We start from the raw sequence: 25,684 nt of genomic DNA, 5'->3' as shown, positions 1-25,684 counted from the left end.
TAGGTAATGGGGGTGGGCTTGGCTGGGGTTGCTAGGTAACAGGGTGGGGTTGGATGGGGTTGCTAGGTAATGGGGGTGGGCTTGGCTGGGGTTGCTAGGTAACAGGGTGGGGTTGGATGGGGTTGCTAGGTAACGGGGCATCGCCTTCTAGTTTGTGAAGTTACATTCAGAATAAACATTAACTTACTACCTAAAAAACAGATGGGTGGCTTTTCTAATTACCAAAAGTTAGTATAAAAATATTCAAAATGTGAATTTTGCATAATACGTCCCCTTAAAACTCGGTGGTGTCCAAACTTTTTGACATTTGGGTTAAAATTGGAAAGTTGAAAGTATTTACAGGAAGGATATGTAGATCATCACAGCTGAGACATAAGAATTACCTGGCACTGTTGCTTAATAATAAGAAAACTGACAATTTCCTAATTAGTTGGATCATCAATTGTGTTTTTGGATGGGTAGATTTTTACCATTCATGACTATTAGCATATTATCTAGGCTCTAAGTTTTATCAGTCAAAAATGTGAGGAAAAAATAATTTGCAGGACCAGCAAAACTATGAAACAATGACTTAGTCTGTAAAAATATGGTATATTTCAAAAATATGCTGTTGGTGTTTTTATGGTTTATATGTCATGATATTTTACTTCATGTAACTATGGATGTAAAGTTTGAATTGAATTAAATTGTGGTGAGGGGTCAGAAAATACACCAAAAAAATCACAGGAGGAAGAAAAGAGACAAAGAGAAAATAAACTAACAGAAGTGAATACAAAGAAAAAACAAAAAAGAAAAACAACAGAAGGACAAGGCAGAAAGAATGGATGAAAACCAGAATGAAACAGGTGGTAAAGAGAAACTAAGGAGCAAAATAAAGACAGCATTTAGAGAATTATGTCTGGATTCAAATAATTTACCGGACAGAAAAGCAGCCAAAGAACTAAACTACTAAACTAAAACAGTGATGACTTAAGACTTCTGCACAGTAATCAACAGCATCAGAGTCCAAAAATATCCTGACCCGTGACAAAACGTCACCATATTGTTGTGTAATACAATAAACCACTAAGATCGCAGTGAACAGCCTCTCCACACATGCAGATGAGTGGTTTTCACTCTGTTGGTAAAAATAGCGTTCCTGAACCAAAGCCGGCTCACCAGAACCAAAACGGGTCTTTCCCAGCGTAGCTGTGGGAACGGGGAAGACGCCGCTGGACCGCTCAGCTGCAGAGGTTTTGGACCTTATGTCAGTCTGTGATTAATTTAGCAGAAGAAACCCTCTAATTAGCTTCATGAAACATTTGCTGAAAAGAGAGGAATCGCTTCTGATCTCATTTTCTTCTCCCTGTTAGCAGCAGAGCTAACGCTTAGCGAGAGCTCCTTCTGCTCAGAGGGAAATAAAACGTGATAATCCTCTTAACATTAACTGCAGATTGTTTAACACTCCCAAACTGTTACAGCGCAGCAGATGTTAGGTGTAAAAACTCACATCTGTTTGCTTAAAGGGGCAGTACGATATAAAATTGACTTTATGGAGCTTTACATCATGTTATAACGTTAATCCTCATCAAAAACAAACCTGGAGTCTTGAATGCATATTTGATCAATCCTTTAATCTCCATGGCAACCATTCAGCTTTGAAAAACTGCCTGGGTGGACTTAGCCCCACCTTCAAGACGCCACTGAGTTTCCAAGCAACCGAGCTTCTCGCGACTTCCCCTCTCAGCTCCTTCAGACTAGCCAGCAGCAATTAGCAAACATCTGGTGGAGCTGTGCATCTGCTGAGCTCATTACAGGAGCTGCTTCTCAGTGAAAACATTGTTGGAGGGTTAATAGAGGAGCCATGTTGTGATGACTTCCTGAAGGCGGAGTTTGAGTTAGAGCAGGAGCTTCTTAAAGAGACAGAGGCCCAATTTCAAGGTGTTAGATTATGAAGTCTATCAACTTATTTAATGTGTGTTGATTTTGGTGATGGCATTCATCAAAATGTAAAGTTTGTTACTGGTTCTCTCAGTTGTTTTTCTGTCTTTGCAATTTTGTGTTTCAGAAAGAGCAGAAGCTTCTTAAAGAGACAGAGGCCCAATTTCAAAGGCATTAAATCGGGAAGTAAAAATTCTTTCAAGTTACATTTGATATTTAGAGCAGTTTTATAACAACTGAAGGAAACACAGTTGCTTGATTGTGCTATAAAATGGCACTATGTACCTTTAAATCTCAAAAACTTCTAAAAATCATCTTGAAGGAAATCCAGGGAAAGCTCAACTGGAAGGATCCCACTGAACCAGCTGCAACCATTAAAACCAGCAGGCAAGACCTTCCTCCTTCTCTTCCAGACTGACGGATGAAAAGACGCCCATCATGAAACATGCGGGGTGCAGACGCTTCCTCCTTTAAGCTGCTGTCCACATCACACTGTTCCTTCACTTCCTGCCTTTCAAATGAAACTCCACTTTACGCTTACTGGTGGGACTGGGTCGCAGGGCAGAAAACCAGTGGGTTTAAAGGGAAAGTATTATGTAGTTTCCAGTCACACTGTGCCACTTTAAAGCATAATCAAGCATATCAAATATGACTTAAAAGAATTTTTACTTCCCGATTTAACACCTTGAAATTGGGCTTCTGTCTCTGAAAACTTTCTGATCATCACAACATGGCTCCTCTATTAACCCTTTAACAACAATTTTACCAGCGATGCACCGATAAGTAGCTCCGATAATGAACTCAGGAGATGTGCAGTTCCACCAGGTGTTTGCTAATTCCTGCAGGCTAGTCTGAAGGAGCTGAGTGGGGGAGGGGGTAACTTATCCACTTTAAGCGTAGCGGATATGCCAACAAGTGTATTTTGAGATTAAACATAAAAGTGATTAAGTGAAGGAATTTAAACATTATAAACAACTAAATGTAATTTAAGACTTTGCAGGGTAAAATATAGCCGCATGTAAAACATTTTGAGTTTCAGATTCAACAAAATAAGGCCTTAAAAATGCCTGATATCAATACGTTGTGCTATTTCAGACCCCTGGAGTGTTTTTTGCAGAAATCCTTTTGCCTTTTTCCTCATATTTACCAGCTGTGCCAGTAATTGTTGAGGGTGCTGTAGGATTCTCAGCCCGGAATAATTCATATCTTATCTACCTTTTTCTATAGAGCATATAGGAGGGAAATAAAAAGCAGTCAGGTCCCCACTGAGGTGACTGCCTGCCTGCCTGCAGAAAAAAGCTCAGACTCCTGTCAAAACGTCTTGGAGGCAGGCAGGAGGAGCAGCAGGAGTCCCTCAGGATGGAGGCCTGACGGCACAGACAGCCGTCCTGTCAGGGCGAATTCACCCAGGGTGTCAGTGTGTGTTTATATACAACATGTGAGGCTGCAGGAGGTAAATACTGCTGCTCTTTGCTTCGTCAGAGCAAAGTACCTACCAACAAAAAGTCACTTTTAAGACTCAAACAGTTTGTATTAACAGATTTACATGTTTAAAATTAGTTTTTAAAATAAAAATAACCAGAATATGTAAAGAAAATGTTTCAACATCATAATTTTATATACCTACAAACAAATTGGACATTTGTAAGACTTTTTTATTTATAAAATAATTAAACACAGATTTATTCACACTTTCATGATTTAGATGAATTGTTTTTTAGAAAAGATAAATGGAAAATGTAAAAATATGTTTTAAGATGATAATTTCATGGACCTACAAACAAAAAGTCACTTTTAAGACTCAAGTTTTTTCATGAATAAAAAAAATATTTAAACAGACATTTTCATATTTCAGATGAAAGTTTTGAATAAAAATATTTTTTAAAATCTGTTTTATAATTTTAAGAACCTAAAAACAGTCATTAAGACTTTGCCAGTTTTTTTAAAGAATCATTTTCATGTTTTCTGTGATGTTTTTAGTAAAAATAACCTGAAAATGTGAAAATAAAACTGTTCTAAGATGATAATTTCATTTAGAAGTGGGACAAAAATGAATTAAAACCACAACCTTAACTATATTTAGTTCAAACATTTTTAAGAATTTGAAATTTTAAAGACAAGGCCACCAAAGATAATCTCCAAACGGAGCCGTGTCTCAGCCTGATGCAACAAAAAGACACCTAGATGAAAGATGCCCCATCAAAGAGCACCCATGGAAATCTCAAAGGGCCGTCACGTGGTTTCTATCAGACAACCCGTCAGCGCTGCTCGCCACGGTTCAAATCCCTCCAGGGATGGTGCTCACCATCCAGAGAGCGCTGTCAAGATCCAGAGACGGGATCGCTGTTTGAAGACGGCGCAGAGGAAGATGGCTGAGGGTGGAAGATAAAGAGCCGGAGAGGGAAGAGACGAGGTGGAAGGATAATGGCAGGTACGGTGACGATAACGACTGATAAAGAACAAAAGGGCCAGAGAAAATGAAAAATGTAAACCTAATTTCATCTTTCCTTTACGTTTCCGTTCAAAACAAACCGAGAAACAGAAAACAAATGCTTCAATTTATGCACCAACTCCAGAGAGCCTGGGCCTAAGCTTACTGGGGTAAACGCCAATGCTTCCAATGCCAAATTAAACGCATTTATAACCACGTGTGCCTGAAACATTCAAGATGTGCTTCTACTGCCAACTTTAAACAGGACATGAAAGTAGGCGAAGCATTCTGCGGATGGATTTTCCACCCAGAGGAAGAAAACATAAAAGCCTTTCAGTTTCTGGGTATGGAATCCTCATTCGCTTTTAATTCAAGTGGGAGCAAAAAGCTGAGCTGGAGCGGGTATGGGAGACGGTGACAACAAGTCGAGGACAGGATGTGGGAAAGAAAAAGACAAAATATTTCAAGATAAGGACGAAGAGTTCAGTGGAGACTTGAAAGAAATCAGAAGGGTCGGGATGTGTGAGGAAGTTTGGCTTTAAAATTCACATTATGCACATTTTTGTGCTTCCATTTGGGCCTGATAAAAACGGCCCAATCGCCGACAAAAACACCCAGATATTTTCTGGCAATAAGTTAACGATTTTAGTGTCTGGAAAATGAGCCGCCTCAAAACCTTCAATTATTAAGTCACATACCATGGACACAGAGCCGTTGCCTAGCAACCCCAGTGAAGGCCATTACCTGCTGGAAAAGACAGGTGTCATCCTGTTGACTTTCCATCCAGAAACCACTTGCTGCATCTTTGTTGGTTGTGTAGGAGGCCTTACTAATGCTTTTCATAGATGTACGGTTGTATAATTGCGGATCTGTTTGCAGCCATTTTCATGTGTGAGTGTAAACGTTGGGTTGAGGGGGCGTGGCCAGCAGCAGCTTCTTTGGATTTAAAGTGATAAGAGGTCCTAAAACAGCAAAAAATACAGAACTGTTGAGACTAAAATCTCATTATCTATATTGTATAGCGCATAGACATATCATAAATTGTCCAAGGACACATAATAGTTCACTTTTAAATCTAAAAGCACCTGTTAATCACCTGTCTAAGCATTTTGTGACGTGTGGATGCAGAGCATGACACCCTGTTTGCTGGGAAGCTAGCAGAGGGAGGCGAGGGGGTGCAGACTACGTCCTGGCATGAAGTGAATTAATCCCTGGAGATCCTGCAGCCAGCTGCTGACACAGCCTGGTTTCACAGCGAGCCAGGGGACGATAAATAAGGCATTATGGGTAAGACTTTGCTTAAGAGTGCCACTTTAAAAGGCCTGTTTGCCATTAGCGGAGAGCCCATGTAGCTCCAACAGAAAGACCAATGACTGTTTGATCTGGGAGTGACCTCACCGCGACAGAGGGGCATTTTAAAGGCTCGGACCAGACAGAGGAAGGATCCTCAGGGCCCCCCACTCCTGACTGAAGCACTGTTAATCATACTGTTTGAGCTGCTGTGTAATGGCGTCTAATGGTGGCCATCTTGTCCAGGAATAAAGCTCTTCAATCACTTCTAATAAATTTTACATCGTATTGCCCAGGCTGGAGATGTTGAATTGATTGTGCATATTAAAGCACTTTACCCTTCGTTTATTAGCCTCCTAGATTTTTATATCTGCTGCAGGTCCAGAAATGGACTGGAATAAAATTTATTCCCCATTTCTCTTTAGATTTTCTTTATCCATCGCATTAGCTCCCAGCTACAAGAAAAATCAATGGCTACACAAAATGGCAACTCTTTAACACTTAACACAGAGTAAATCTAACCCTAACAAAAAATATCTTATAAGAAGCTAAAAACACGGAAAATACTCCAAAACATTAGCAAAAACAAGCAAAGTTTGGCTAATTTGGGATTATTACAGCTTTGTAGTTATATTTTAAGTGATTTCCCTAAAAATGGAGACAAGTGGTTTTATTTGCTACATTTTGCAACAGCAAAGAGTCACGCTCTGCTCTGATTGGCTGGTGGTAGATGAGGCCCCGCCCACAAATCTATAAAGCAGATCCAAAATCTAAAATTAAACATATTTATAAAATGAGATTAAGTATGAGCTAAAAATATTTTTATGATTCCTTTCCAAGAAACAGAAAACTAAAATGATAATAAAAACAAAATCTTTTACCATATTTTTTTCCATTACTGAGTTGGACGTTTTGTCTCTGATTTCAGTTATAATTTCTTGGTAATTGGCTTTAAGAGTATAACAAGTAAACAAATAAATACAGATATATAATGGGTAAAAGCCAATAGTGGGCACATCTCTGCTAATGGCAAAAATACATTTTCATTTAGATTTTATCGTGTTTTTCTAACTTTGAAAATGTTTTTAGGTTTTCTTAAATTGATTTTCTGCTGGGTAAACAGTCTTCAACTTCAAAATAAGAGCATCAATATAACCGTAAACTTGAACAACTGAACAAAATTTCAACAGCCAAGTCAGTAAGCACTTTAGAAAACATCAGGAAAAATTAATTTAGGGGAAGCCAAGTGCGCTAAACATTTTCAAAGTTAGCAAAAGCGTTAAAATGCTAAACAAGACATTAGCAGAAGTGTGCCCACCAATGAATGATAACTAATTTAAAGGGTAAATAATTTAAAGAAAAATACACTACATCTACCTGAATTTGTAGGATTTTTCTGAGACTAAGAGGTAGCATTCAGACAAATTGAAAACAAAACAAAAACATGCTACAACTTGTCTTGATGCCATTCAGTTTCACAGGAAAATCCAATCAAATACAGAGCGCATTTGTCATTTCCATGAAGTTTGTTGCAAAGTAGTAATTTTGCAACCGTGTCTGGATAAAAGCTCCATTTGCATATGCAGCTTTGTTGTGTCTCCATGGTAAAATTTGCCACAAAAGGACAAGGCAATGACCTGTAATTACCACCAACTTGAACATACGTGTGCAGACAAAAGCAATCGTCTGTAATGAGCTGTGTGACTAATTCCTCTGCATTGCCTTGAACTGCAAATCTTCACCTTCCTGTTCCTCCCAGGCGAGACAAACACACTACCTGCAGCTATACATGCAAATGCAATTGCACAATCCAGGAAAACGTCTAGGAAGTAAAACTACAACAGCTATTACCATATAAATAATTGTCATTACCTGCTTCTGTGAGAGTGCGATCACTGGAAAATTCGTCGTCCATGAAGCGGTAAAAACAAAATAGAAAAAAAATCCAGAAAATTTGACAGGATGCAAGCGTTATTTCAGTCCAACAAGTTGTTCTCTTCAACAGGGAAAACAGAGAAATTAGCTCCTGAAATAGACGAGGGAACATGGCAGGGATGGAGCGTGGATTAGTGTTAATGATGGAGCGTGTTCAGCCAAATCTTGTGTTTTTTTGGGAGGGATTAGCACACTTAATCAGGATGTGATACATGTGGCATTAAATGTTAAAATATGGAAAAGACACTGTAAAAAACTCATAAGCTCCTTTTTATTGAGGATTACTTGTTATTTAAGTGATACAAAGTGAAACCAAATAAGGAGCCGAAAGAGTTCAAACTGGGAGTAAAACCAAAACTTTCTGACACATTATGCTTCAAAACATGGAAACGATAATCTGGATATTAAACGCACCGCCTGTTTTTGTTGTTTGGGAGCTTTTGCAGTAATTAAGTAATTACTCCATATAAGCTAACTTTTGAGCAGCAAGTGTTAGCAGATAGTCAAGATTTAACCAACAGGCAAGACTTTAAATGCTGCTTATACAGACATTTCCATATGACCAGAGTATTTTTGGGCGCATCACGTAAAGGTCTAGAAAGAATGATTGTTTACAAAAAGATTACATTTGCTTTTTTGCATTTTTATTTCTTTTCAAGCTTGTTTAAAGCCAGGAAATGTGTCTCAGTCAATTATAATAAAACATTATACATTTTATTGTTCAATCTTTTGAGTGAATTTGGTGCTTGACCTCAACATATATAAAATCTGAGATGCTGGATACTTTTTTTACATTAAAATTACAGATTTTGCAGAATTTTCTGTCAATTCACCCACTTTTAAGGTGTAAATAGAAAATATTTAATAGGGATTTTGGACAGATATATTGGCCAAGTTTTGATTTTGATTCCAGAAACATGACAAAGAAAAATGATGGAAGGATCAATAGATGGATGGGCAGGTAGAGTGATGGATGGATGGATGGATGGATGGATAGACAGACAGATGGGCAGGTGGAATGATGGATGGATGGATGGATGGATGGACAGACAGATGGGCAGGTAGAATGATGGATGGATGAATGGATGGATAACTGGACAAACAGATGGACGTTTAGATGGCCGACATACCAACAAATGGATTGATACGACTTTTAGACAGTATAACCTCTGAAAAACAACCATCTTTCCATTCCTCTTTTTCATCCAGCACTGACTACTCCTCCTCCAGACAACGTAGGAACTCTGACATATTTGGCCCGTCAGCTTTCGTTGCCGCTCAGCCGACTCATCCTTAACGCCGGACCTCCTCGCTCATTAAATCGCATTAGCTACAGCGATCGCGTATGGATGAAACATCAAACACACCATGATTGAAGCGGCAGACTTGACAAAGTTGAGAAAAATCCCATCTTGATGGAGTGATCAGCCATTAGAGTTTGAGCGATGATCTCAGATCGACAATCTTTACCAATCTGCATGTCGAAGTCAGAGGCCGAAGCGCCAGGCTGTTTACCAACAGTGTGAAAGTCCAGATAAAGTATTCATCTTTAAGGTCCAGATGAGGACTTTACTGCAACTGGTGAAATGGACTGGCTGGTAAGCAAACGGACTAAGAAAGAGCTCGGCATAAATCAAGTGTTAAAACGACATTTGCAGGGACTCCAGCGCATATTGATTAGCCATTATTTGTACTAACAGGCGCTGAGGAAGGGGGATGGAGCTCGGAGAGGACGTGATGGCAATCCATTATCCTAAAGGGGGGAGGAAAAGATGCTGGAAGGGATCGATAGGTCCTGGCTGGGACTGGCAGGTCCACTATTCAAATTCTATTAGGACACTGGAAGAAAAATGAAAAAGGTCTACTGGAGTACCAGAGAAGGGGGAGTTGTAGTCTGAAGCCGTGTTTGTCTAGGAACAGTCACCTCAGGTTGCACATTATAGCCACAAACAAACATATTTCACAGGAATTTAAGGTGAAATATGAACATAAAGAAGCGTAGATATATTGCATGTTATTGTTTACATCTGGAGATTTTGCACGTGTGCACAACGTTGGAGGGCATGAAGGCGATTCTTTTCCTTGCCATCCGAAGCTGCGCTGCCTCTGTAGAACAATCAGGTTAACAAAATGAAACCTGGAGGTGTAGGGATTATTAATTTAGTGCTCCACAGGAAAGGGAAAATAACACAGGAAAACACTCATTCTTCATCATTCTCTTTGTTGGCTATGCTACAAATACACTTGTTGCCATAGCAACCGACAACACCACCTCTACATGTATCAAGATTAAACACCAAAAAACATGCAAACATTTTCCATCCAAAGAACATTTAGGATTTGATGTTTTTTTCCTTGATGTTCATTTTGAGATTATTAATAAGTGATCGCTGTAGACCAGCTAACCGCTGCTGTTAGCTAATCTAACACAGTGGCAGCAGATTAGCTAATTTAAACCCCTGCTCTACTGACAATCTGAAGAGTTGGTGTGTGGGTCGCTTTTTCTGATGTTTTTTAATTGAACTGAAACACACAGGATTCCACAGCACATCTACATGTTACAGTTGTCATAGTCAAGCTAGCGTAGCTAAACTACTTCCCCCCTCCTCGCTATTTTAAATTAAAACTTTTTTCTGACCTTGTTATCTAGATGTTATAGTGTTGACATTTAGCAGCAAAGCACTGCAATCCTTTTTATTTTGACAGCTAAAACTAATGGTAGTCATTGATAGTTACCAGCTTTTTAGGAAGAAGGGGCCGGGATCTCTATTTCACAGTTAATGTGGTGGTATTCCACATTAATTTCCAATTAAATATATTTATGTGTGTGGTTGTAATGTGACAAAATATGGAAAGGTTTATCGGGTATGAGGACTTTTACAACCCACTGCAAATGTAGTTTAACAAGACACAAGAAAAAGCAGCAGAAAACCGATTTAAAACACTTGAGGATTTAAAATTCGGCAAAAAAAAAACATCATAGAGAAAGAAAGAAAATATCTAGGAAAAGAGAAACTGAAGACATTTTTCTCCCCGAGGCAACAGAGCTGTCATCACCGACTTCTCCACTAAACTCTAACTTCCTTCTCTTCAAGAACATTTCCCAAGATTGCTGGAGAGAAAAGAGGAAAATAAAAAATAAAGCTTTCCTCCGTCTCTTTCATCCTAAATTGTCCTCCACCCATGAGAGCAACAGGCTGGCAGTTTGACGCCGGTTGATGTCCGGAGCAGAAAGGCCGGCAGCACGGAGACGTCTGGTTCTAGTCAAAAGTCAACAAGTGGACGTAATATGAAACAGGACATGCATAATACGGAGAGGGAGTGTGATGGTCTGACATCTTGAAAACATCAGGTAATTTTGATCCCTTTAATCTGAAAGGTTTCCTGTGTGTATGATTCAAGAAGATGGTACCAATCAAAGAAGCAACTTATTGAGTCGTTACAAACCGACATGACAAAGACTTTAGAGTCTTATTTACTGAAAAACAAAGAAAAACTGGATAAGTAGATGGAAGAGTCTTACCACTGAAGCTGAAAGCTAAAAACAGATAAAGGTAATCTTAGTCTTTTATAATTAAAAAAATGTAGCAGCGTGGCTCGTTTAGAGATATGACTATGGAAAAACGGTCCACTGACCAGAGAGGGCTGTGTTATGAAAATATTATATCCCAAGATATAATTCAATGGTGGCTGAACTGGGTCACAAAGACTATAAAAACGAACCATCCAGCTGCTGTTGGAATAAAATCAAGGATCATGATAAAAAGCAAGTCTAAGATCAAAGTAAAATTTCACCAACTCCGTCACAAAACCAGAGCTCATGTCCTGCTGCTCAACTACTAATTCACTCCCTCGCATTGGCTAATTTGCTTTAAGCAAACGGAAGCTGAAAGAAATAATTACGTTTTGTCCGGGCCGTGGTTATTACAGCAGCTGCCGGCCGTATTCACAGCACAGCAAAGTCATTTCAGAGCCGCCGTAAAAAGGCCGATACATATCACCACCGAAACGCGGCGCACTGAAATAAAAGATCCAAACATGTAGATTCACACTTTGCTCCAATCTCCAACACGCTCCAGAAAAGAGCTTGGAGAGTCTCCTAATTAGATTAATAAGCCTTTTCTTTTTTCCCACTATGGTGAAATGATTGCATTTAATTAAATATGGGAGCAACTTTTTGGGGCTTTATGTGTGTGTGAGTGGAAGAGTGAAAGTGGGTTGGCTGTAATTACTTTGGAGCTGTTGAAACAGGAAGTCTCTTAATCTCAAACGCAGTTAAGACTTATTAAAGTGGAACGAAGGAGGAGGAGAATTCAAGAAACATTCGCTTAATTTAACTCAGATGGGAAACAAATAAACTTAACCATCTTATTCTTTTTATAAACCAACAACGCTAAACTAAAATAGGTTACATGAAGTATCAAACGGAGAAAATCAACTTTATTCTCCTCATCCAATCAGTAATTTTGAACTTGAATTATAGTTGATGATTATATTTAGAAAGAAAAAAAAAAGGCCTGCTGAGCGAGAAGTACTGAAGCACTTGTTGCTATGGCGATTCCCGCCTTTCTGCTCCCTCTGGAAAAAGGCGGGAAAACTTTTAAAACATAAACCACATAAACCATTATTATGCAAAAACTATGAGTTGTACTGAATGAAAAAAATTTAACCGTGGTAAAAATAACATTCTAAGAATAGTTAATGTTTTGCTTGGGATGTAAATTAGTTAGGAAAGTGATATAATCAAAAGGAGGTAGAATAATAGTGTTCTTGCTTCATTTTATGTAAAAAAACAAACAAAAGTTAATCAACTAACGAAACAAAACTGTTTCAGCTCAAATATAAAGGTTATGATCATTTTTATTGCATGTTTCTGATTAATAAAGACAGCACAGTGGAACTGCTTTACTATGCTTTAGTTCTGACTCTCCTCAGCTTCTCTGTGCTAAATAAAAACTATCTGCAGATAAAGAGGCAGCAGCTGACAGCGGGAGAGGAACTTCCTTTATTTTCCGCTCTCCATGTGGGAAACCCGAGGTGGGAACCACGCTGAGCTGAAGACAAGACTGGGAGCCATGATGCTTATTTCCTGCAATCGCACACGCAGCTGAACGAACTGGGAGTGACATTTAACTCCTGCACAAATGAAGCTGCAGCGATCAAAGCAGCAGCAGAGACTGAAATCCTTCAGATATCTACAATCAGCAGATTCAGGAAGGGCGATTGAGATGTTTGCTGGTCCTGACCAAACATCTCTAAATGATAGAATAGTTGGTAAAACAATTGATTTTTATTTACAGGGAAGAGGAAACAAAGAGCAGATTAAAAGATGTCAGACATGACCAAACTACGTTTTGCTTTCTTCGCTCACACACAGAAAACCACAAGAATCTGAACAAAGGAGTCTAAGACAAAAATACACAACACTGAGCAGAAACCGTTGTGCTCTGTAGTAAATCCACAATAAAACGCAGAATCTCACAGAATTAACTGATACGTGAATAAACTGGTCACCTATGGAATAAAGGTCTGTACTTGGTCTTTAGTGCAGCAACAGCAAAGAAGCCAGTCTCTCAAAGACATGATGCCCACAGCCTTCTGCCTTGAGACTCCCTCTCTGCACTCAGTGCTCAGATGTCATGTCCTCTGCAGAGCTGAAACCAGTAGGAGCTGGTGCACTGACAGGATCTCTGACCCAGTCAAACTGTGAGCTGTCGTCAGGGAAGTACTTCCCAAAGAATCCCATCAATGATGAAATATGCTGCTTGATGCAGGAAATCACTGAGGTGGCATCATAGTCAGGAGTGTCAAACTCATGCAGGTTCTCGAATGAATCAGTATTTCCTTCATCAAGTGGTCTGCCCCACATTGCAAGCTTTCGAGTGAAAGAGTTGATCTTGCCTGTGGCCTGAGGGAGGCGTTTATCTTTGCCTTGAAGCTGTAGATTCAGTTCGTTAAGCTTTCCAATTACGTCACTCAGGAAGGCCAGTTATGCCAGGAAGTTCTCACCACTACATTGTTCTGCGACTTCATGCTTGTGCTCCTGGACCAAAAACGTTCTTATCTCGACTCTGAGCTCAAAAACTCGGGGCCCAAACTTTTCCTCATGACAGCCACCGTGCTTCACTGTGAAACAGCACAGCCTGACGTTCAGCTCCTCACAGATGGCAGAGAAGACTCTATAAAACTGACCATACCTGTGATTCCTCATTTAATTCAGAGGAAAGGGGCCTTAAGCCAGTGCTTCTCTATGTATAACACAGTGTCTCCACTTTCTGATGAGTGTCTGAACTCCTTTTCTCATCCCTGCCATGGTCTGTGCAAACACCGATGCAGTTCTCCCATTTTAGCCCATTCTCAGTCGGGAAACAGTGCAGGATTTCAAACAGCTCTTCAGCTGTGCCTCTGTTTCTGACATATTTACAAAAAAGTAGATCCTCACACAGGGAGTTTATCACGTCAAAACATACATAAAACACAAACAGTCTTTGTTGCAGTCGGTCGCTTAGTCGAATTGTAGGAAAAATGTTTTTCTTTGAGTTTATCTACCAGCTGACCTTAAAGACCGTTAGCATCGTCATTTATACATCTAACAGTGTCATTGCACAGAGGGATAGTTTTTACTTTTGGAGCACTTTTGTCATCCAGCATGACGGAGACCATGTCCAACGCTGCAGGCGGCATCAGCTCCTCCACTGTGGTGTGGGTTTTTTACACTGAGCATTTGGCACGCCACCTCGTAAGATGCTAACAGTACTTGCTGGTTTTCTGAAGTATCATTCATAAAGCGGGACGATTCCTGGCAATATTCGTCACGTTTTCGACTAAGCATGTGACGACAGTGGAAAGGAATGACTCCCTTCAACAGGAGTGAACATAGAGCAGAACCTGGCTGTGGGTTTAAAGGAACAAAAGCCAATCAGATGTATCATTTACAGCTCAGATTCGGGAGGCTAACCAAAAAAATCCAGCTGTTAACATGGCAGGTGCCTCCCAGCAGAGCTCTGCTGCACATCTGTTTTGTTCAAGTAAAATAATAAAAAAAGACAAAGTTGCTTGAGGCAGGAGTCATATCTGAACATCAGAACATGAGCATGGGCCAAAAGCCTTTGTAGAAGTTTACATCCGGAGCAAAATAATGAGGAAGAAACATGACCCAGAGTGTTAATGACTAGCACATCACACATCATCACACAGAAGACGACTCCTCATCATCAGCGTGATGCTTAATGCCCCGAGGGAACAAAAAGACGACGCACGAACACACTTTCCCTCCAGAAGACATTATCTACGAGCTTCATAACCGATGCCCCATGCTGCGCCTGCCGCCGCCATAAAAGCAGCCGTTTTCACGCAGAGCGCTTTGCTATGACTAATGATTAACCGCAGTCTGGACGGGCGCAGCCATTCTCCCAACACTTCAAAGGCAGAATGCAAAGAAGACTCAATTGCTTTAATAGGCCCCGGGCCGAACCGGCGCAGAGAGGACCCACTTCAGTCCATCAATAAATGTCACAGGCTATTTAAAGATGAGGGCTCTGATGTAATTTTTATGTGGTGTATGGACAGCGTGCTGCAAGGGAGCTGGGAAAAATGTGCAGCGGATCGAAGAGACGGGCGGGTTTTCTGGTAACGAACTGCCACGAAGTCAAAGTCTGATTTTTACTTTTGTGTTCAATGTCTGTTTTATAACACCTTTACCACCAATGAGAGAGAAAAGATTTTTACTTTTCTGCTAAATTTATCAACTGTACAAATCTTGTCTCTAAGCAGATAAATGGTATATCAAAAGAGCAGATCAACAATGTTTGTCGTTAAATTGTTGAGATGAGTGAGTTATCACTAATGACAAAAAAAATAATTTTCTGCAAATTTCACCAACTGCACAATTCTTAGTAAGAGCAGAAGAAATCGTATGTTTTTTGAACAATAATGTTTGTTGTTACGCGGTTGCTAAGAGACGAGCTCGTTTTCTGGTGACGAAGTTCCACGAAGTAAACGTCTGATTTTTATTTTTCTGTGTAATGTTTGTTTTATATTTACTAGCAATGCCAAAAAGAAAAAAAAAATCTGCAAATTTCACCAACTGCACAATACTTGGTAGTGTTTCAAAAGAGCAGAAGAAATCTTATGTGTTTTTTTTTTTAACAATAACAATATTTGTTACCCGGTTGCTAAGAGACGAGTGCGTTTTCTGGTAACGAAGTTCCACACAGTAAACATCTGATTTTTACTTTTCTGTTGAATGTCTGTTTCACATTATATTTTTCACCAATGACAAAAACATTTTCACTTTAATGCAAATTTCACTGCACAATTCTTAAAAAGAAAGTACTATAAAACAAGTAGAATTTCAAAAGAGAAGAAGAAATCTAATTGTTTTTTGAATAACAATATTTCATGTTAACTGGTTGCTAAGAGACGAGTGTGTTTTCTGGTAACGAACTGCCACGAAGCAAAATTTGATTTGATTTGTGTGCAAAAATTTACCAACTGTAGATTTTTTATTTCTAAGCAGATAAGTTCAATTTTAAAGGGGACATTTTTTGTTTTATAAACCATATTTGCTGAATTTTGAAATGCAACGCTTTGTTTGAAGGCCAAGATGATGAGGCAAATAAAGGAAAAGCAATCTCCTCAGACCTCTTTTAACCCCTCATCAGCTCCAGCTATTTTCTAACCGAAGAAAACGAAACAAGAATAACTTCGTGTTTGCAAGCGACGAAGAACAAGTGGTGCATAAATACATTAATAGTGAATGTTACATGTCGCTGGAGAGTAAGCAGGAGAATATGTGATGAGGAGGGAAGGAAAATGAAGGAACAGGAGCCTGGAAATTGTCTGAGAGGATGCTGCAACACGATGCAACTTCCAGCAAACTCGTGCGCTTCATCCCTAATGACTTCTCTGTTCTGTATGCATCAGTGGACTAAAGCGTTGTCCTTCTTTACAACCAAAGTCCCTGCTGGTAAACTGAGCATTTATGTATTGTGTGTTTCTCCAGCTTTGTGTATTGGGGTTGGGAGGTCATTCAGGAAAATGAAAGTGGAAAAGGACAAGTTGATGTTGACTGTGGATAAAGGAGGTTGTAGCTAACAGGAAAACAAAAATTTGACCTTTCAGTTGTTTTTAATAACCAGCAACACTGAACATGTCGATACGTTCAGACTTTTTGACACTGCAAACTCTCTGTTATTCAAGAATTTCTAGTTTAAGTGGGTCACGGTACCAAATGCCTTGTTTACACAGGAAGATTTTAAAATTGTTGAACGATTTTCAAAACTTGAGGCCACACACACACACACACAAAAATCTTACCATCTTACATTTTACAATAATATCTAACATGTATTTTCCAGGCACAGTGTCATTTTGTAGTACAATCAAGAAAGTATGTTAATTACAGAAATTATATATATATCAAATATGATTGAAAAACATTTGACTTTGTAATTTAACGTCTTGAAATTGGGCATCTGTGTCTTTAAAAACTTCTTTTTCTGAAACTCTGGCTTCACCAAGTCACAACGTCTCCTCTATTAACCCTTTATCAACGTTTTTACCAGATTTGCACTGAGAAGTAGCTCCTATTGTGAGCTCAGCGGTTCCACCAGATATTTGCTGATTGCTGCTGGCTAGTCTGAAGGAGCTGAGTAGGGGAGGAGATGCGCCTCGAAGGCGGGGCTAGGTCCAAGCTGGCATTTTGCACAGCTGAATGGTTGCCATGGAGATTAAACAATTTCTCAGACATGCATGAAAGAATCAAAACAACACTTTGTGGAACTGAAATGTTAGAAGAACATCCATGTGTAATACAATTATTTAGGATGCCAGTCACCTAAAAAAGTGTGATTTGAACCATGAATATGCAAACATTTAGTCTTATTTTCATATTTATTGGTATTTATTGATATTTATTGATACTTTAATTGAATAAACAATGTAGAAAATAGTAAAGCCAACAATCCAAAAAAACACAGTTTTTGGGTTTTTAAAAAATGCTTAATTTTCATCTATCGTGAAAACAAACGGAAATTCTTAGGTCAGAAAATTCATACAATAAATGATAACTCACATTCAGACAGTTACCTAAAAAAGATAATAAATAGTCACTTATTCTTATCGCAATAGTACTGCAAAATGTTGCAATAAAATGTGTCCATATTGCCCAAGCCTACACCAGATCTTTATTTTCTTGTTTTGGGTCAACTGGACATTTTGGAGCAAAACATCACGTTCTTCATCATCTTCAGAATAAGATGAAGCTCGGTGCTTCGGTCCTGACTCTTTTAAAAGATGCCCATAACTAAACAAAGCAGCACTTAGTAAGAAGAGGCAGAGCCGCACAATGCAGCACATCCATAAAACATGCGACTTAAGCACACAGTCGCACATGCGGGACTGCAGTCTGACAGCCGAGTGCTGCAAAGAGCTGTTCATGACACCAAATGTGGGTCAGCATCCTTTTAGGGTCAGACCGAGCTCTTAGCCATGCGTGTTGCTCTGGTGCTTAAACCCAAATGGTCAAAAGAACCCCATTTAGACTCCCACTCCCCCCCCGTTGGTTTTTTCCTACTGGGACCGACTGGATCCGGCTCGCAGCGGGAGACAAAGTGGAAAACGTCCCGCGAGCCGTGGCCATTACCACCACACTAATGTGCAAAACACTGAGAGAGTTCGCGCGACTGCAGCCGAGCGCTGCTAGAGTGCTATTAAGGAATGTTGGCAAATTGTTGGATCTGATGAATATTAAATATCATAAGTGGATTTTATGAAGACATTTGTGATGGTAATGGCTTCACTGCTTTCAGGTCCTTCTGTGAGTGGAAGCTGAGGGCTTAAATCTTCGGTTCGGTTTGAATAAATCATCTTTTTCTTTAAAAACTGGTTTTATCAGAAGCTTTCCTGGAAAGCAAATCAATGCTAACGCAGTACAGTATTAAGACAATGCGGTGTATGCAATAATTTTACCTCCAGCGCATCATGAACTAATCTGATTTTATGTTAAGATGGCCTCTTTTCTTGTGTTTTTGGATCTATAATGTTTGAGCTTATTGATCACTTTTAAAATGTGGTTTAAATCTTTAATATTCATATTATAAATTTTACTTTTCTCCCTCTTCTTTTCAGATAATCTAATTTGGTAGTTTTGTGTATATAGTTGTCTTAAAAAACAAAAATACATACTCCTTAGATTGGATTAGGGTTTTTTTATGCACTTTGTGTTGTAACTTTGATCTTTAATAACCAACAACTCAAGAAAATTTTTTTTATTTTTAGATTAGATTAGGATTAGATTGTAAAAGTACCAACTGTTCACCCTGGGTAAAGGTTTCTTTATGCATTTTCTTGAGGAAGGGTTCAATTTATCATATACATTTCTGCTGTAGTTTCATCTTTAATGGGTTTTGGCTTCAAACACCACAACTGATTAGATTGTGATTTTATTTTTGTTTTAACCAAAACTCAAAGGGTTTTAAATGGACGGACAGTCTGGCTCCAAATAGGCCCAAATGACATCATACTGCTATCAGACAGGGTCAATACTGGGTGGAAATGGCCCTCAACTCGTCCCTCAGCACACACTAACACACAGAAAAACAGATGCATGATCTCAGAGGCTGCTTTTCCATCCTTTGGAAGCTCCTTCTCTAATCCCTCGCTGTTTGCCTGTGCAGCACCTATTTTCACAGTAATGACTCCATGTTTTCTGCTATTCACTGTAATTCCTCCAGAGCCCCACAGGTATTTTGTCTGCTTCTGAGGGCTTGTGGACAACGTTACTCACAAATGGATAAAGTTACTGGACCAAATACGGAAATATGTATTTGAAGAAGAACGATGGCGACATTTTAGTGGATGGGAGACACAAATGCTGATTGACGCATCTTTATCGAACAGCAAACTGGTGTCATGACCGATGAGGTGAAGATGTAAAACTTAACAGCAGAATAAAACAAGATGGAGAAACACAGTTTGATTTAAAACTAAGAAAATAAGGCTATCCTCAACTTAACCAACCAAACAACCATCCGAAAAACCATCGACTGATCTGAACAACAATCCATCCATTTGAACAATCATCCAACCTTCCAACAATTCAAACAACCGTCTAAACAACCATCCAACCAGTCGAACAATCCAACCATCCATACATCCAGGAACCAAATACAACTAGAAACGACAGGAGACATCAACATGTTGGGCTCTCCATCTCTCTTCAAACACCCTTAGGAAACGTTCAAAATGTCCAAGATGCAATCTGGTCAGCAGAGAGAGCAACCTCCACCGACTGTTTTCAAATCTCAGTGGCGGCTCTGCTCAAAGGTTCTCCCAGAGAAAGGGATTACTCCTCCTCAGGTCAGCATACCGACAGAAGAAGGATCCTGCACTCAGAGGATCACAGCTTTGGACAACTGGAACATTCAAAGGTACAAAACTGGAAATGAAACAAAAAATGTGCAAAAATAAATGAAAAAAAATTATGAACTTCACCTCACAGATTCGTCAAACAATATTAATCTTGGATTACAGCACACACTCAAGCAGCTTTATACCCAACTCTTAATTTGGCTCCTGATTAGGACTCAGAGGGGGGTAATTTTTGGTGTGATCACAGCACGCCGCCTGCTATTAAAATGTTTGTACCCCCCCAGCATCAATAGTCATTACCGAAAGATGAGACATAATCCTTCTTACTGTGTTAGTCAACAATACAGAGACATTCCGTCATCCCTTTATAACTCCATTTGAGACGTTGCTAATGTGTCAACTGTTATAAAAAAGAAAAATAGCAGTAAAATATAATTACATGACTTTAAATCAATGGTGACTGTTATTACCACTGTTAAGATTTACCAGGTTTAATCTAATGCTGTAATTCAAACATATTAAGGCTCTTTAATCTTCTCTGTTCCAGAAAAGGCATTAAATTGTTTCTAAAATGTGACTGGATGACCAAATGTCAAATCTGTATCCTTTTTTATTCAAACATATTTTCATAAAAGGGACCAAAAATTTTGCAGTTTTTTGTTTTTTTTTATAAATTCAGATGAGACAGGGAAGAAAATGCTTTCAAACTCGTTTCTTCCCAATTATTAACATCATCGATGTCCAAACGTTTCGTCACATGGGCCAAAATAATCACATCAGAATAACTTGGGGATCAAAAAACTTTGTAAAAATCATAGAAATTATTTTTACTCAGCGCTACAATAAACTAAGCATACAACAGTTAAATAAAGTAGTAAAGATGTTTGAACGAATGGGGTGTGTAAATCATTATATACCCATAAAATATGGTTTTTTGCACATTTGCCTTGTTAAAAAAAAGGCATCCAATTTCCAATTTGTTTTGGTCTATTAAATAAATCTGTAGGATTTGGGTCAATTTCTTTTAAAAAATTTTTGGTGTATTTACCCCTTTTATATTAATTAATTTAAATTTATTACACATGTAAATGAACAGGCTTGTCTTTGGTGCACAAAAGTCGACTTTTACAATAAAACCAAAGAGAATGCACAACGGGAGATTATAAAAATATATTTCTGTTGCATCAAAAATTTTCCACTATAAAAAGATTTTAACTTAATTTTGCCTTGTTCAGTATTAGCCACCAGTGCTAGCGAACCAAACTTGATAAATGTTTCAATTGTAGTTGGGGGGTCACACACTGGACGCCCCTGATTTACATGAAGTCTCTTGTGATTTGGAATTAAAACTAATATTTTCTTTTACTTAGCAGACACAGTCACTAAAAGAACAGCCAGATGTTCCTGGTTTTCCACCGAGGATATGTAGCAGTAAACCTCTCAACAGCTTACTTTGTTCCAACCCAAAAGCGATCCAAACGGCCCATAAACAGGCGCTGAACCGAACCGCCTCCCGTATCCCTCCTGCCTGTAGCTTTTGGCCCTGATCCAGGGATTACACATGTAAACGAACGCGCCTGTCTTTATGATTTACAATAAAGCCCATTCCCCTCTATAGCAGCATATGGTGGCTGACAGAATGATTGAAATAAAACAATCTCCTGCTCTGGAGTCGTACACACTGATCTGAGGAACCATTTCACATTATTTTAAAAGGACGTCTCTCATCAAACAACAGATGTGAGCAGCACAGACGTGTCAACACGATGCCAAGAAGTAAATATAACTATGCTAATTTTTTTACTTAGCGCTTTTGGTAACTTTGAAACCATTTAGCGCACTGAGCTTCCCCAAAATTAATTTAGCTAAAGCGCTAATTTACTCTTATTTGAATAAAGTTCAACATCTGTGTCAAAATTTGGTTTTGGACTGTTAATAATTCTTCAAGTAGTTAGATGTTTATATTCATGCTCTTATTTTGAAGTGGACGAAGACTGTTTAACACAATATCAGAGTATTATAGAACATGTAAATTAAGTCAAAATGAAATTTGCTGTAGTCTTTCAAGGGCAGATATAATTTGTATTGAAGTTAGTCCGTTAGCATTAGCTTCTGCTAAATATTGTGTTGGTGTAGCATAACTAATGTTTATGATTAGCACTATTACCTTTTTAGTTAGTAAACTATTATACAATAAATTTGTAGGCTCTCAGAACTAAAACTGAACATAGTTCATGAAGACAAATATGGTAAAAACTGATTTAAAACAACGTAGAAGAAGAAATAAAAGCTGGAGAAGATACAGCTTTTGGTGGTTCTATATGCCAACGAATCATACTTGTTTATCATTTTACATATTTTAAATTTGTACAATTGTTTTAATATTCAAAACTAAAACAACTAGAAAGATGGTGCACTTTCTAAATATATAGCATTATCCTATTATGCATAGATGGAAACGGTTCAGTTTTACACCCCTTTAGTTTCCTTCAGTTTATTAAAAACTGTCCTGCTGCAGTCAGTTATTTTTGTTTTATGCAAATGTTTTTAATTAAAAGTCTGAGTTTGGTGGCACCAGTTCAGATTTCTGTCCCCGTTCTCGTCTGCAAACTCCGGTCCCGATATTAGAGCGGCGATTTGATGACCTCCGGCGCGGAGATGTTCCCCGAGCCGCAGTGAGACATCCTGTTCTGCTCAGTAAAGTGGTGAGAACACACATCCATATTCCTCACCGCGGTGAAAGCCAACATTTTGATGGCGAGACCATTGGCACGTTGCGCGCCAGACAGTGCAGCAGCTGAGGCACGGAGGGATGTGACTGAGCTTGTTGCAACGGTGGCGAAAAGAGCGAAAAGTCACAGCTGCAAGTTCTACCAGCTCCAGGTCAGTCTGGCAGGAAAAGACGCCATTTCTCCACAAATTTCCAGCTCACGCCGGGTTTCATGCAGGCTTAGAAAGATGAGATTAAAGCACCCAAGAGGAGAATATTACGTAGAAAATACGTGGTGGTTCTATGTAAATGTGTTATGAAGACAAACTGCTGTCCAAACAGATGAATAAACAGATTAGGAGACTCGTTCAGGTCAGATGTGTGGGATTACAGAAACTGGAGAGGGAGAAACATCAGGAGGCGTCTGATGCTAAATGGATTGTGGGGGATAATGAGAGTGAAAGGTTGTTTCTACAGCTGCAGTCATACAGTGTTTACAGGGCGATGCACTCATTTGCATGTGATTGTGAATGTAATGAGTGTTTGGTTTTTTTTGTTTGTGTGTTTCGGGGTTTCTAACAGGAGCCTCAAAAGAACCAGAGTGATTGTTTGTGCTCTTATGCAACATTGAATGCATTCTGTTGTTGCTTAATTAGCCGCAGCGATCTAAGCTCTTTAGGAGGCAACGCAAATGTTTCGTTTTTTTTTTTTTTTTTAAGATTTCTGTGTGCTGGGTGCCTAGATGAATTATCTCTGTGTTAATAGGCACAGACAGTGGATACAGGAGCTATACACACTGATTAAAGATGACTTATTAAACTGCCTTGAACAAGTTAGGGTAGTTAGGAGGGGCATTTATTCTTAGATAATGAGATTTTAGTCCGCTCTTTTCTGCCTATGTTGAGCTCCTTTCAGAATGAGATGTTTAAGGTGGGTCCTGTCACTTTAAATCCAAATAACGTGCTGCTGGCCACGCCCCGCAGCTCAACGTTCACACAGGCATGTCAAAATGGCTGCAGCCAAATGCGTACTTATACAACCATGTAACATACAGCAGCCATTTTACAGAATATAATGGTAAAACCAGCAGGCCAAAGGTCCTGGAGTTCGACCTGGTTGCTAGGTGATGGCTGGGCTGGCTGGCGTTGCTAGGTAACGCCGGAATGCGTTTGGAATGCGACTTAATCAGGAGGTTTTAGAAACGGCTCATTTTCCAGACACTAAAAAAACATCAACTTATTGGCAAAAAATATCTAGGTGTTTTTTTTAGAAGCAGCTGAGCTCCAAATGGAAGAATAAAACATTCAAAAAGTGAATTTTGCATAATAGGATTATTTAATACCAATCATTTCCAAGTCTGAAGTCAAACTATGCAAGAACGAAATAAAAGCCTTACATAGAAAAAGCTGCCAAAGAGCATTGGTGAGATGTTAGTAGCACTGAATTATGCTTTGGTGGAAAACACGACAGCCACCAACGACAGCAGTAGTGAGAGCAATGAATGTGATCTCATATATAAACACAATAATAATAAAAACATGTGAAATGTTTGGTGACCATTTGTTTTTGAGGCCTTAAAGTAACTAAAGGATTGGGACAAAGTTCTGTCTTTTATATCTAAAGGTTTATTCCCTCCAGTCCTGTTTAGTTCGCTTTAATCAAAAACAGTCCATTAGCACGACTCGATTTTGGATAAGCGGAATAGGATGGACGGACAGACAGACTGACAGTCTGTTAGCCTGGAAAGTCCAGTTCATTTGGGGAGGTATGAATATTTAATCGAACCCTGACGGGGACAAAAAGAAAAAAAGAAGCATACTCTGACTCGCCTACAAACATTGGCCTCAGTTTGGTTGAAGTGAACTCTGGTGCGGTTTGAATGCATATGTGAATACCAAATGGATCAGAGACTGCTCCAAAAAGCAGGAAGTGGAATACAACGCAGGGCTTTCTGGGTAAATATAACCAAAACAAACATGAAACTCAAGCTAGTGGGAGAAAAGGCTCATGGTCTTTTATCAACGACAAAAGAGAAATCATACGAACGCTAAATTCTGATGCTACTCCATTTTTGTTTTCATTTTGTGGAGAACAAAGTTGCTCTCAGGTTTTTGAATGTAGTGGTTCTTGGTATAGCGCCACCAACAGCAAGGAGGGGAACATGTTTTTCAAAGAGTTGAGTTTGTTTGACGGTGCAGGATGAAAAAGAGCCACAGTAGCTGAAAATGCAACAAATGTTGCAATTTTGGTCTCCACTCAAACAAAGTCTACTAGACTATCAGAACCTCAAGACTCCAACATCACACTACTCAATTTTTCAGCCATTTCTTTTGTGTATTAATGGATTTTAACAATGGAACTTAACAAAATGTACCGTCTGTTACTGATTATCACAATTGTTGACTATACGTTTTTGTATTTTCATAATGTAAAGCACTTTGAACTGCCTCGTTGCTGAAATGTCATGCTGCCAGGTGTGAAAACGCACTAAAATACTTTTTCTCTGAACTGAATTTCTACATAAAGGAACCTGCAGTAATTCCTGGTGTGGGAAGCTGGCCTTTGTACGCACCACCTCGCTGGTTAATTTAGGCCTCGTTTGATTTCGCCGTCAACACCGCGGCGTCTTATTGAAGCCAGAAGCTGCGCAATCACTGCAGGCTACTGCATACATGTCACCGTTCTCTGTGTACGACACCCACTCACCTTTTGATTTGTCACCGTCGCTCCTCCACGTTTACAGCAAACATAAGTGGCACCGCGACAAAAACAGACAGATACACATACATCTAAACAGGGACGGATGTTGCTGGCACAAACGCATCTAAAATACATGAAGTAAAGATGAATTAAGCTCGCACATGCACGCTCTCTCCTGTCTTATCAGCGTACGAACAGGAGCAAGGCGACGCTGCCTGTTCGTTTGCTGCACCGCTGTTTTCTGGTGTGTTTGTGATACAACACGGCCCACTCCGAGGCCTCCTATTCCCCCGGCGGAGATGAAATGTAATGGAGCCGATTCAATA

The 25,684-nt window shown here is 39.2% G+C and overlaps 1 protein-coding gene across 8 annotated transcripts in view; it reads right to left on the bottom strand.

Moving 5' to 3' along the window:
• pard3ab (par-3 family cell polarity regulator alpha, b) overlaps nt 1–25,684 on the bottom strand; it is a 151,361-nt gene that overhangs the window by 40,062 nt on the left and 85,615 nt on the right. Inside the window, exon 19 of one of the 8 annotated variants that reach the window (XM_015051499.1) lies at nt 7,514–7,536. The exons of the other annotated variants lie outside the window; for them this stretch is intronic. Within the exon in view, the coding sequence (XP_014906985.1) occupies nt 7,514–7,536 (23 nt within the window). The remainder of the gene's footprint in view (nt 1–7,513; nt 7,537–25,684) is intronic. 8 annotated transcript variants of the gene reach the window in all.

Source organism: Poecilia latipinna, unplaced genomic scaffold (genome assembly GCF_001443285.1).
Source record: "Poecilia latipinna isolate Pla-1442-1.1 unplaced genomic scaffold, P_latipinna-1.0 Scaffold1048, whole genome shotgun sequence".
Lineage (NCBI taxonomy): Eukaryota > Metazoa > Chordata > Actinopteri > Cyprinodontiformes > Poeciliidae > Poecilia > Poecilia latipinna.
This window is presented reverse-complemented; position numbering and strand designations above follow the sequence as displayed.